General features: G+C 43.8%; 1 protein-coding gene and 1 long non-coding RNA gene across 4 annotated transcripts in view; both read left to right on the top strand.

Annotated features, from left to right (window-relative positions):
• Window positions 1-12955, top strand: part of LOC122640987 (mitochondrial inner membrane protein OXA1-like) — a 36805-nt gene that overhangs the window by 12799 nt on the left and 11051 nt on the right. For all 3 annotated transcript variants that reach the window (XM_043834295.1, XM_043834296.1, XM_043834293.1), the window contains 2 exons: window positions 8729-8819; window positions 9097-9144. In XM_043834295.1, coding sequence (XP_043690230.1) covers window positions 8729-8819; window positions 9097-9144 — 139 coding nt within the window. The remainder of the gene's footprint in view (window positions 1-8728; window positions 8820-9096; window positions 9145-12955) is intronic.
• On the top strand, window positions 2838-8362 carry LOC122640988. The gene is made up of 2 exons (XR_006329791.1): window positions 2838-2958; window positions 8223-8362. It is a non-coding gene; the product is annotated as an uncharacterized LOC122640988 (long non-coding RNA).

Below are 12955 nucleotides of genomic sequence, written 5' to 3'. Positions count from 1 at the left end.
AGGCTTATTCCAAGCCTCTTGGATTAAAGGCAAAAAGGTTTCATGAATGGACCACATATCAAAATACTTGAAGGGTTTGGGACCAAAGGAGGTGAAGGGCTGAATCTCAAGAGAGATGGGGGAGTGATTAGAGATGCCCGGATTATCAAAAGTAGCATGGGAGGTGGGGAAGGAGGATAACCAGTCTTCATTGGCGAGAACTCTATCCAGTTTGCAAGCTATACGGTTAGGACCTGCCCTTTTATTGCTCCAAGTAAGGGGGAAGCCAGACCACCTGAGATCATTGACACCTATATCTTCCAGACAATCATTAAAAGAGTTCAAAGCTTCCAAGTCCGGCTGCTCACCTCCCCGCTTCTCATGACTGTACCTAATGCGATTGAAGTCGCCACCAAGCCCCCATGGATGGGAACCAACTTGAGAGGCCAAGGACCCGAGTTCACCCAAAGAGAATGCCTTTAAGGGGACAATTCAGAGCATAAACCACAGTGAAATGGAAAGAGAAATTTCCCAGACTGTCTGTGAAACTAGTGTGCATAAACTGAGAAGAGCAAGAAGAGAGAGCAATAGAAATTTTTTTCGGGTCCCAAAGGATCCAAATGCGACCATTGGAGTGATGGAGGTAGTTGGAAAGGAAAGACCAGCTCGGAGCAATGGAGGAACTAACCTTTAGAGAGTTGGGCTCTTTGATATGGGTTTCCAACAGGCAACAAAAATTGGCATGAGAAGAGCGAATGCGAGAGCGCACAGCAGACTGCTTCGCGGGAGCGTTAAGCCCAAGTGTATTCTAAATAAATCCACAAATCATTTGGGGAGGGGGAGAAGAGGCAGCGAAGACTCAAGGTATCGAGTCAGGGCAGCTTGGGATCGAGTTTCACTATGGTGGCGGCGCTTGTAGGAGCTACCCAAAGGGGGAGCAGGCGAAACAGGGGAAGAAAGTTTGCGGGGGGCCTGAGAGTTGGAAAGAACAGAATTGCCGGGCAAAAAAGGAGACGGGTCAAGCTGGATGTTGGGGAGCACTGTCGGGTATGGGAGACCCGACCCAATATCACTGCCCTTTAAAGTAGCAAAAGGGCCAGGGCCAGGTCTAGTCAAGCTAGGACCAGAAGAGGACAGGTTCAAAAGCGGCTCGTTAATTACGCCCAAAAGAGATTTTGAAGGGGAGGGACCCACCAGGATAGATGACTCAGCAACAGGGGGACTATTAAAAGTCGACAACGAAGAGTTCAACGCAGTGTCGAGAGAGGGGGAAGAAGCGGGGTGCAGAGCGAAGGAAACTGAGGGGAAAGCTGCAGCCTCACCTAGACTTCTCAGAGCCGTCTTCGCCAGAGCATTGGGAGCATCGCCAGAGCTGGGAATGGAAAGATCTGCTGAGGGGGAAGCCGACATGCGAGATCTGCTGCGAGGGAGAACATCGAACTGGAGAGTCTCAGGGCAGGTGGGCATGTCAGAGTCCTCTTCAGTTGACAGGAGACTGAACCTGTTTTGCCCATCGGTCCAAGCAGGGAGCTTCATCAGAGACTGGTCCTTATGGGGCACCTGCAGTTTCTTCCACTCTCTCTGGTTCCGGCGTCGGGGCCTGGTACGGGATCTCCCACGAGACGAAGGTTTGCCGTCGAGAGGAATCTCCGAACCGGAGCTTATAGGAGCCAAGGCATCTCCAACCACAATCGTACCAGTGGGCTGACAATGAACTCTAGTTTCGCCGATATCCTGATTCTCAACCGCAGAGGGCTGAGCCTTCAAAGCACAGAGATGGGAGTCGTGGCCAAACACTTTGCAGACCAGGCAGTGCGGAGGTTTCCAATCGTAGTGAACCTCCTGCTCAAACGAGTAATCCTCTCCCTCGCTCACGGTAATGAAGGAAAGCAGAGTATCTTCAGCGGAAACCTCGACACAAATCCTTGCGTAGGCCAGCCGATCCTTGCGCATGGTGCGTACATCAAAGAACAACAGCTTTCCCAAGACAGACCCGATAGAGCTGAGGCCATCCGAGCACCAATAGTGTAAAGGCAAACCAGGGAGAGTAATCCACAGGGGAATCGAGGAGAGGTCCACCCGACGGAGCTGGAGCTTCGTGTGCCATTGGCGGAGAAAGATCGGCTTCTTTCCCACCATCCAAGGACCACCCTCAAGGGCACGGGTCTTGTCAAGAGGGGAGGAGAACTTAAAGAGGAAGAATCCATTGTCCATCAAGAAGGTATCCAAGGAGCCCTGAGGACGCCATTGTTTGGAGAGAGATTGCTTGACAATGTGGAAAGGGGGTCTGGGACCCAGGAAATTGCCAACAAGGCAGTCTTCCCACAGCTTAGCTTCAAATTCCAGGAGGTCAGCAGGACACACAACAATCTTGGAGGAGCCAACAGTTGAAGGGGGAACAAAGTGCAGAGGCAAGCCATCAGCTCGAGGGGCAGTACCAGCAACAAGCCGAGAGCTCCAGGAATCAGGACGTGAATCAGCAGGAGGGGTAGAGGAGGGGAGGGGGGAAGGTAAAGGGGCAGGAGAGGAAGGAAGTGGAGCAAGGGGTGGGGGGGACGACATTTCCTCTTCAACCTTTCACCGAGGAGCAATTTTCATTCGTGTACGACATTCAGAGTGCAAGTTCATTTCTATGTGATCTTACTCCAAGCAAAACATGATAAAATAAAAGAAATAAAAGATTACTAGTTAAACCCCGAATGACTAACTAAACTGCTACTAGCATTTATTAGACCAAAAACCCTGGTTGGGCCAGTTCCGTCTGGGCTTGGGTTTCCAAACCCAGTTGCTAGAGTATGAACAGAACATAATGGCTTTGGCAGGGGTATGTGGAAGGAATTGGTGATAAGAGTTACTGCTAGCCGCTGTTGCAAAATAAATCCATCACCGGGGGGGGGGGGGGTTGGGAAGAAGAATTTTTTATTTTCTTACATTGGTTCAAGGTTGAGTCGTTTCTGAGATGTCAGATTTCAAAGGAAGGTTGTTAAGATTATCGTGTTTAGTTATTTGGGGTTATGGGTTATTTCTGTCTTTTATGGTCTCTCTAGTTAGTTCTATTTAATTTTATTTCTCAAGGGTATTTTGGGTGTTTCTTATTGTAATTCACTTAAGTTTGATTATAAATAAAACCTGCCAAAGTCTTCTCTCTTTCTCTCGGTTTTTACTTCTTCTCTTCTCAGATCTTCTTCTTTCTTCTTTGCTTTCTTCTTCTAGTTCTATTGCTACAGGTTAGGTTTTATCTTCAGTTCTGTTACATGGTATCAGAGCATTGAATTCTGATCCACGAGATTCTCCTTGCTGCTGCTGCTTTGAAGGTTCTTCATCCCTTTATTTCTATCGTGGTCTACAGCAACCATATGCTGCTTCTATTGATCTGAACTCTAGTCATATATTCATGAAGGACTAGAGTTCCCTGCTATGCTGCAACTGATTGTGTATGTTCCTGTTGCTGTTCGAAGTCCTTGAAGATTGGTTCCTTGCTTGCCTAAAATCCTGACAATCGATATTCCAAAACCCCGTGGAAATCGATTTGTTTTTCTTCTGGGATCTGTTCCTCATTATTGCTGCTGGATTTACAGTGATTATACATCATTATTGCTGGTTATCTTCATCAAAGAATATACCTCTGTATTGGGCTGTTCTGCCCTATTCTTCAAGGCTATCGATTTTACCTTGACCAGGGTTTACTTTTGGGCTGTTATCGACATTGGTGTTTACATCTATTATTTTCCCTAATGGCTGATTCTAAGTCTTCTACCGACAACTTTAACATTCAGATTACCAGTGTGAAGCTGAATGGTGCTTCTAATTATCTTCTTTGGTCTCAAGCCTTTGAGGTCTATATCATTGCTCGCCGGAAGATGAAATACCTTACCATGGCACCTCTGGAATATACTGATGACAAATATGATGGTTGGAAGGCTGAGAAAGCAACCCTTCTTTGCTGGCTTTGGAATAGCATGGAACCCTCCTTTGCTTCTAATGTTATGTTTCATAAAACTGCCAAGGGTGTTTGGGAAGAACTCAAGGAAAGCTACTCTCAAGATACAAATCTGTCCCGAATTTATGACCTCTATGAGAAATTCTTCTCTTTTAAACAAGATGGAAAATCCCTTGGTGAGTATTACAGTTCATTGAAGGGGATGTGGGAAGAACTTAATGTATACCAGCCTATCTCTACTGATGCTGCTGTAATCAAGTCCCAACGATCTGAATTTTTGGTTGCCAAATTTCTCTCTGGGTTAGACTCTGATCTTCAATCCATCAAAAGTCAATTGTTGACAGGAGAGAAGATCCCCTCTATAAATGAAGCATATTGTCGGCTCCAGAGAGTTGTATCCCCCTTCAGCGGTGAAGTCTGATTCAGCTTCTCCCAACAAAGATAATTCTGCCCTTTTCACTTCTACTGGAGGGCGTAGCCGTGGTGGTGGTGGTACCTCTTCTCGCGGTCATGGATCTACTTTTGGGCGTGGTCGTGGAGTTGGTTCTGGAGGTCGTGGGACTATGTCTACCACTGCTGGTTCTGTTGATGCTGGTTCTAGATGGTGCACTCATTGTAATCGGTCTAATCATACTATTGATAAGTGTTGGCTCAAACACGGCAAACCACAGTGGGCCCGTGAGCAGTTTGCAAATTCTGCCGTATCTGATGGAGGGGCTGATTCTGTGCACTCTTCTGACCCTGCCCCGGGATCCTCTACTGATGGTGGTAACTCTTCTAATGACTTAGTCTCTCAACTCTTACAACGAGTCCAACAACTTGAGACTTCATCTTCTACATCTACAGCTGTCCTTGCCCACTCAGGTACTACTGCTTGTTTTGCGTCCTCATCCTCTCCGTGGGTCGTTGACTCCGGAGCATCTTCTCACATGACCGGTAAGCCTAATTTGTTTTCATCTTACACACAATCTTCTATGTCCTCTCGGATTTCTATTGCAGATGGATCCTCCATACCAGTCACTGGTCATGGGAACGTTTCCGTGTCTTCTGACATATCTTTACCTAATGTTCTTCATGTTCCCAAGCTTCCTCTTAATCTTTTGTCTGTTAGTCAATTAACTAAAACTTTGAATTGTTCTATAACCTTTCACCCTTCTTATTGTGTCTTTCAGGATCTTACAACAAAGACGACGATTAGTGGCGGGTATGAGAAGGGAGGCCTCTATTACTTTGATTTGGGAACTACATCTACTGCAGCGGTTGCTACTTCTCCTGGCGTATCTCCTTTACATTGGCACTATCGGCTAGGACATCCTTCTCTCTCTAAGCTGCAGTACCTTATTCCCAGTTGCAAGTCTGTCTTCCATATCGAGTGTGAAGCTTGTGAGCTTGGCAAGCATCATCGTACTGTTTTTCCTTTAAGTCCAGAGTCTAGGAGTACTTTATTTCAGTTGGTTCATTCGGATATTTGGGGTCCTTGTAGGGTCAAAAGTCGGTTAGGGTTTTCTTATTTTGTTAGTTTTATTGATGATCATTCTCGGATGACATGGCTGTACCTCTTGAAGGATCGCTATGAATTTGTGTCTGTCTTCAAACAGTTTTATAATGAAATTCGAGTTCAATTTGGTGTTCATTTAAAAGCTTTGCATACTGACAATGCACTTGAATTAATTCAGCGTAAGGTCTCTCATTTTTGTTCTGACAATGGCATTATTCACCAAACTACTTGCTCTTATACACCCCAACAAAATGGTGTGGCAGAGCGCAAAAATCGCCATTTGTTAGATGTCACTCGTTCTTTGATGTTTCATATGCATGTTCCCAAACTCTATTGGGCCGATGCGGTGTTGACAGCCTGTTTTCTGATTAATCGTATGCCTTCTTCTGTTCTCAATAATCAAATTCCTTTCAACATAATGTTTCCTGATCGGGCTGTTTTCTCTCTTCCTCCTCGTGTCTTTGGTTGTCAGTGTTTTGTTCATGTGCTTCGCCCAAGGCTTGATAAGTTATCTCCTCGGGCTGTTAAGTGTTTATTCCTTGGCTATTCTTGTACCCAGAAGGGGTATCGATGTTTTGGCCCTGTTACTCGCCAACAGTTTACTTCTGCTGATGTTACCTTTTTCGAGAATTCCCCTTATTTCGCTGGTTCCTCCCTTGATGTTACTCTTGATGTGGTTGGTCGGGTTGCTACCCCTGCTCCTCTTCCTTTGCCGATAGTTGCCCCGCCTGTACAGGTTTATGTGCGTTGTCACCAACAACAACCGCTGCTTCCTCTTCAACCTATTGAGGCCGCCCCTTTACCGCCACCAGCTGATCCTTTGATTGTAGATCCTACTGTTGGTGTTGATGATCTCCCTATTGCTCAGAGAAAAGGTACTCGTACTTGCACTACCCGTCCTCTTTATCCTCTGGCAAATTATGTGTCTGTTTCTCATCTTCCCCTTCATTATCGTGCTTTTGCTACTGCATTACTTTCTACTTTTATTCCCTCTTCTTATACTAATGCTATGTCTCACCCTGAGTGGGAAAATGCTATGGATGTGGATATGGAGGCTCTCATCTCTCGTAAGACTTGGTCTTTGGTTGATCTCCCACCTGGTAAGGATCTTGTTAAGTGTCGTTGGGTGGTGAAGTACAATCCCGATGGTTCTGTGGAGCGGCACAAGGCCCGTTTGGTTGCCAAGGGGTTTACCCAGACCTATGGGGTCGATTATTTTGAGACTTTCTCTCCTGTTGCAAGGCTGAATTCAGTTCGTATTTTGCTTTCTTTGGCTGTTAACCTTGACTGGCCCCTATTCCAGATGGATGTGAAGAATGCTTTCTTATATGGTGACCTGCAGGAGGAGGTGTATATGGAGCAACCTCCTGGTTATGTTGCTCAGGGGGAGGATAGTGTCCGAGTTTGTCGCCTTCACAAGGCAATTTACGGACTAAAACAGTCTCCCTGTGCTTGGTTTGATAAATTTAGCAGTGTTGTTGCTGGTTGTGGATTCTCTCAGTGCTACTCTGATCACTCTATCTTTGTTAGACGACAGGGGTCTAATGTGGTCATCTTAGCAGTATATGTTGATGATATTATTGTTACTGGCAATGATGCTTCTAGGATTGCACAGGTGAAGACATATCTACTTGACAATTTTCAGATTAAGGATTTGGGTAACCTCAGGTATTTTCTTGGCATTGAGGTTGTTCGCAATTCTCGCGGTCTAAGCTTGTCCCAAAGAAAGTATGTTCTTGATTTACTTGATGAGACAGGTATGATGGGTTGTAAACCTATTGATACTCCTATGGACCCTCATGTCAAGTTTGGTGCTTCTGATGACACAGACTTTAGTGATCCATACCAGTATCGACGCCTGGTCGGTAGACTTATCTATCTTACAGTTACTCGTCCTAACATTTCCTTTGCTGTGGGTGTTGTCAGTCAGTTCATGTAGACGCCTAAGCAAGTTCATTGGGAGGCTGCTTGTCGTATTTTACGTTACCTTAAGGGTGCTCCTGGCAAGGGGCTTGTCTATCGCCGTCATGGACACACTAGCATTATTGGATTTTCTGATGCCGATTGGGCTGGATCTGATGGTGATCGTAGATCTACTACAGGTTATTGTACTTTCTTTGGTGGTAACTTGGTTACTTGGAAGAGCAAGAAATCGACTATTGTTGCTCGTTCCAGTACAGAGGCTGAGTACAGAGCTATGGCTCACACAGCTGCTGAATTGATGTGGGTTTGTTCCTTTACTCATGAACTTGGTTATTTCAGTGATCAACCCATGGAGATGTACTGTGATAACCAGGCTGCTATCTATATTGCCAACAACCCTGTGTTTCATGAACGAACCAAGCACATTGAAGTTGACTGTCATTTTGTTCGCGATGTTGTCCTAAAGAAGTTGATTACTACTCCCTTTGTTCGATCCCAGTTTCAACTTGGAGATATGTTTACCAAAGCTTTGTTTCGACCATAGTTTGCAAGTGGCTGTTCCAAGCCGGATCTTGGTGATGTCTACGCTCCAGCTTGAGAGGGAGTGTTAAGATTATCGTGTTTAATTATTTGGGGTTATGGGTTATTTCTGTCTTTTATGGTCTCTCTAGTTAGTTCTATTTAATTTTATGTCTCAAGTGTATTTTGGGTGTTTCTTATTGTAATTCACTTAAGTTTGATTATAAGTAAAACCTGCCAAAGTCTTCTCTCTTTCTCTCGGTTTTTACTTCTTCTCTTCTCAGATCTTCTTCTTTCTTCTTTGCATTCTTCTTCTAGTTCTATTGCTACAGGTTAGGTTTTATCTTCAGTTCTGTTACAAAGGTAAAGTAAAAGAGATGTTCACACTGTAAACATATATGATGACATGCAACTGGTGCTGATAATAGCTCTTATCTGATGAATCATCTATTGGTTCAAAGTTAGAGGTGGGGTTAGGATGGAGACTGTCCCAAGGGGGGAAATAAAAAATTATTCAGTGAATGTATTACTCATAAAAGTATGGGGAATTATGTTTGTATTACTTGAAATTTTTGTTTAAATGGAAATGGTTTCTCTTGTTCCCTTTGTGGATGTTCTATTGTGTTTCTCATGAAAGTAATCCTTTAAGCGGTTTCAAAGAGTGGACAGTTCTCAGTTGTTTACGTGTTTGTTAACAAGGTTCTTGCTGTAGTTACTCTGTACAAGAATAATATATGATATGCTTCCGATTGTTGCTACAATATATGTTGGCATCAAAATTTTAAGGATGTGACACATTCTGTGTGCGTTAAAGTATAACAAAAAATATTGTGGTTTAGTAGCTTCTAACACAAGTATAACTCTACTAGGTGGGCATCCATAGCTCTGACAACTGTCTTGATTCGAGGTGCTACAGTTCCACTCTTGATAAATCAACTCAAAGCTACTTACAAGCTTACTGTAAGTTGGATCCATTGCCTCTTCCTGACTTTATGCATTGTGTACTTGCTGTTAATAGCAGGGCTTATGTTTTCATGAATTGTTCTTGGTCCTAGTCTTAATTTGGTAACTTCACCCCCAATATGTTATGGATTGTGACAGGTTTTACTATTCTCTTTCTTTTTTAACTTTTGGTTCTGTTCATTGGTTAATTACATATTTTTTTCCTTTCATTATGTTTCAATATCTGCTATTTGTGTTGTTGTCTAATTTTCGTGATCCATATTAATTTATGCAGATGATGAGGCCACGTCTGGAAGAGATCAAACAACAGATGCAAGATACGGTATGGATGCTCCCAAACCACTTTCTTTTTACTGTTTCCTTTGTTTTGTGTGTGTGTGTGTGTGTGTGTTACTGAGGAACCTATTATTTTTGGTATGCACTATGAATAGTGGCTGGGCGGTACTTGTTCTTATTTAAGGAAAGGATATACTGTTAAATGTATCCTACTGCCAAAGGTAACTTGTGAGCGAAGAATTTAGACCAGCGTGGATCATTGTTTCAGGAATCGGAATCAAATTGGTGGAATTGTTTGATTCAAATTGAAATTGGTGGTCCCTGATCTCGATGTCCACCTATTCAACACAGCCTCTTTTGGATCGGGCGATCCAGATCGCCTGTTCCGTCTAATTCTTGCAACTTTTCTCTCCTTGTCTCCTCCACTGCTCCTCTCCATAGATGGACTCCAATGCTGTGTGAAAACTAGAGCTCACCCACCCCATGCTGAGGGGATCGTCCCCCCTCTCTGACGAGCAGTGATCTGTCTCCTCTTGTTTCTAATTGATGGTGGCAGCATTGAGAACTGAGAACACCTCTCTCCAGTATGATCCCTCTCTCTCTCTCTCTGTGCCGTTTTCCTTAAATTACCCTCCTTTCCAATCTTCGCTTCAGGTCTCCCTCGTGTTCTCATCATCTGTGCAGGCGCTCGGTTCTTGACTTTTCTCTGTTACACGGGCCTCACCATCGTCAGTTACACCGCCATTGCTCTTGGTGTCATATATCTGCTTCCCTTCTATATAAGGGGTTAGTTTCCTCATCCAAACTCAGTCCCCAATAGTGGATAAGCTTGGGCGAGTCTGGATTGAAGAAAGATTGGCACCTGTACTTGAATACTCTGTTCTGGAACTAGAATTTCTGGGACAACGCAAGTACTTTGGTAGCCGATGTGGATTGATCCCATAAACCTTCCCCAAAGTGCTGAAATTGACTGGATTTCTGACCATTATCAGTTACCTAGTGCCTCTATTGGCTGCTTTGGGGCTCTGGAGCTGGAACAAGAGAGATGGGGTGATGGTTCTTGGCAGACGCAGCAGGGATGATCGTTGGAAAGTGGATTAAATTCTTGGTCGAGTTAGGGGATATTTTGTCTGCTATCGGTCCCTTCAAAGCCCAGTTTAGCAGCTGCAAACAAATTAAGGGCAGAGGAATTTGAAATTTCAGTCGAAAAATCCTACTCCAAAGCCTCCTGTAGTTGTAGTATTTGTAAACCAAACTAATGCAAAAGTCGACCTCAAACCAGGGAAACCAGCGGGAGATCGATTGCAGCAGGATCAATAAAATAAAAGAAATAGCTAAATGACTGAAACTGAAATTTTTTATGGCTATTGTCTCTTTACATATGAAAGAACATCAAAGTATGGGAAAGAAGAAGAAAAGGGATATAGAAGGGGGGATAGGATCAGCTATCTCAGCCCATTATCCTCTCACCCAGGGCTTCACCCACGGTATCTCACTGTTTCTGCATCTCACAGCTTCATCAATAGCTCTTTTTCTTCAATCTCTGCCCCTTTTCTGCTCAGCCACATTACATGTATTTATAATAAAGCAACCCAATCCTAATTTAAGTAAGAAACTAATTAATAAAACCTATAAAATAGAAACTAGACTCTTAACTAGGATTCCCAATTAGGATTACAACTCAAATAGGAAACTAAATTAGTGCCTAATAATAAAAATAACACCGAAATCAACTCCTCTAAGCCAGCAGTCCATATCAGCCCCAAATAACTGTTTATGTGAACAGTATTGCGAGATACTGTTCACGTGAACAGTAAATTTCTTTTTTTTGGGGGGGGGGGGGGGTTTGGTTTCCTTCTTCATGCTTCGATCTACATAAAAAACATAAGAAAGGGTTGAAGTACAGCCAAGAGGTTGTCTTTAACCTCACGTCAGTAGAAATGGGGCGGAGAAACAAACATCAAACCAGGTGAGTTTTCTCCTGTACCAGTAGCCTGATTCTCATGAAATTTCAGCCGAAGAATAAAAAAAAAAGGATTGAACTGAAAATATTTTCTGGAGATATCCATTTTCCGCCCCTATTTGAGTAAGGCGCGCACCAGAACAACCTAATAGAGGGCGCGTTAGTGCAGTAGTTTTCCTGATTTACAACCAGCCTGCGGTCGAGCTGATCGTAGAGCACTCTCTTCCGGTGGTCGAGCTGATCTACGAGCACTCTCTCCTGGTGGTCGAGCTGGTCTACGACCACCCCTGTAGTTTTCTTCGCTTGGTAAGCTAAGCAAGCCTGGTTCTCCGGGCACTATGGTAGGACGTGGATCGCTCATGACGAGAATGGCCTTCTCCGTAACCGTACATGTTACCAAGGCATGTTGACTAGTTGTTCAACCTAATTAGACCTGGCGGGATTTCGCCGGTCCAGTACCCGAACCCCATTCCTACTCCAAAGCCCTCCTGAATGCAAACCCTAGTTGCTCCAACATTCAACAACCAAGTGAGATATAAATCTCTGAATCAGACTTGGCAGTAAGGGCATGACCAGATCTGTTCTTCAGTGAATATCTCACAGAAGACGATTTGGTTGGAGCAGGGAAACAAGGATTGGAATCGCATCTTATACCCAAGATGGGAAAAGAACAGGGAAGGGGTGAGGGAGAATCGAACCAGCTTGTGAAGGTTTGACAGTGCCGCTAGAACAGGTCAACAGGGTAAGTGTAAGAGGTTTCAGAAATTAAGGGGAAAAGGATATGGAAGAAGAAAGTTACTGGACAGAAAAGAAAAGAAATCAAAGGGAAGGAAGGGAATAAGGAAGAAGAGAGAGAGGAAGAAGAAACTTCTCACTCCACAGCCATATAACACTAGCAACTCAAAACTCTTTTACTTCATTCAAATTCATTCATTCTAATTCGCCCATTGTATTACATGCTCAGTATAAAGAAAAGACAAGACAGTAATGAAAACCAAACTAAATAAGAAACTAACAATCCCTAGCAAATCCGCTACATAGCTATCCTACCTTCTAAAATAAAGATTACATGGAAATAAATCTCTATGTGGTCTACCAGCCTCCTTAAGACCAGAAAACTGGATTGGTCCGGTTGGTCCAGTTGCATCTCGGATTTGGTCTCCAAAGAGGGTCATTCTGGCTAAGGCAACTGCATCAGTTCATCCTAATTCCTAAGGCCTTGTGATCAGAATGCTTCAATATGCTGTGGGTTGGGATCCTGGTGTCGAGTGTGATCACATTGGCACACATTCATGGACTTCACGGACATCATATTGTTTGCAAATTTCTTGTACAACTTGGAGATGCTGTTGGAGATTGCTTCCTTCATTTGGTTGAGGAAGAAGTATCTCAAGTTGCACAGGCCGTAGAAGCTACCCATGGGGATACCAGGGCTGGTGATGTGCTCGATTCCTCTCTGGGTTCCTGATATTCGTGGGTTCCCTTTGTGTGTATGGTTTTAACCATTTTATCTATCACAATAGTGTAGTATAATCCAAAAAGAGAAATATGGCTTAGTCGATAATCAACTAATTATTTAATGGGAAATTTTCACGTACCACCCCTAAGGTATCACGTAATTATAAACACACCCAGCAGTTTTGGAAAATTCTGCGTAGCCCCTGAGGTTCACAAAAGTTAACACATGCCCCCATTCCTTTAGTTTATGACTAACAACGTTAAAAACATGGCGTGAACTGACAAAATTGCCCTTGGCACTTGGGATTCAAAACCAATCAACTGTTTAGGGTTTGAAATTGGGGAAAAATCCCAAATCTTCTCCTCTGTGCACCTGCAAGTCATTTTCCTCCCCAATCGTGGCCTAGAAGAACCACCAACACCGCTTTGAGCTTAA

This window comes from Telopea speciosissima, chromosome 9 (genome assembly GCF_018873765.1).
Source record: "Telopea speciosissima isolate NSW1024214 ecotype Mountain lineage chromosome 9, Tspe_v1, whole genome shotgun sequence".
NCBI lineage: Eukaryota > Viridiplantae > Streptophyta > Magnoliopsida > Proteales > Proteaceae > Telopea > Telopea speciosissima.
The sequence above is the reverse complement of the archived record's forward strand: the minus strand, read 5'-3'. Positions and strand labels throughout refer to the sequence as shown.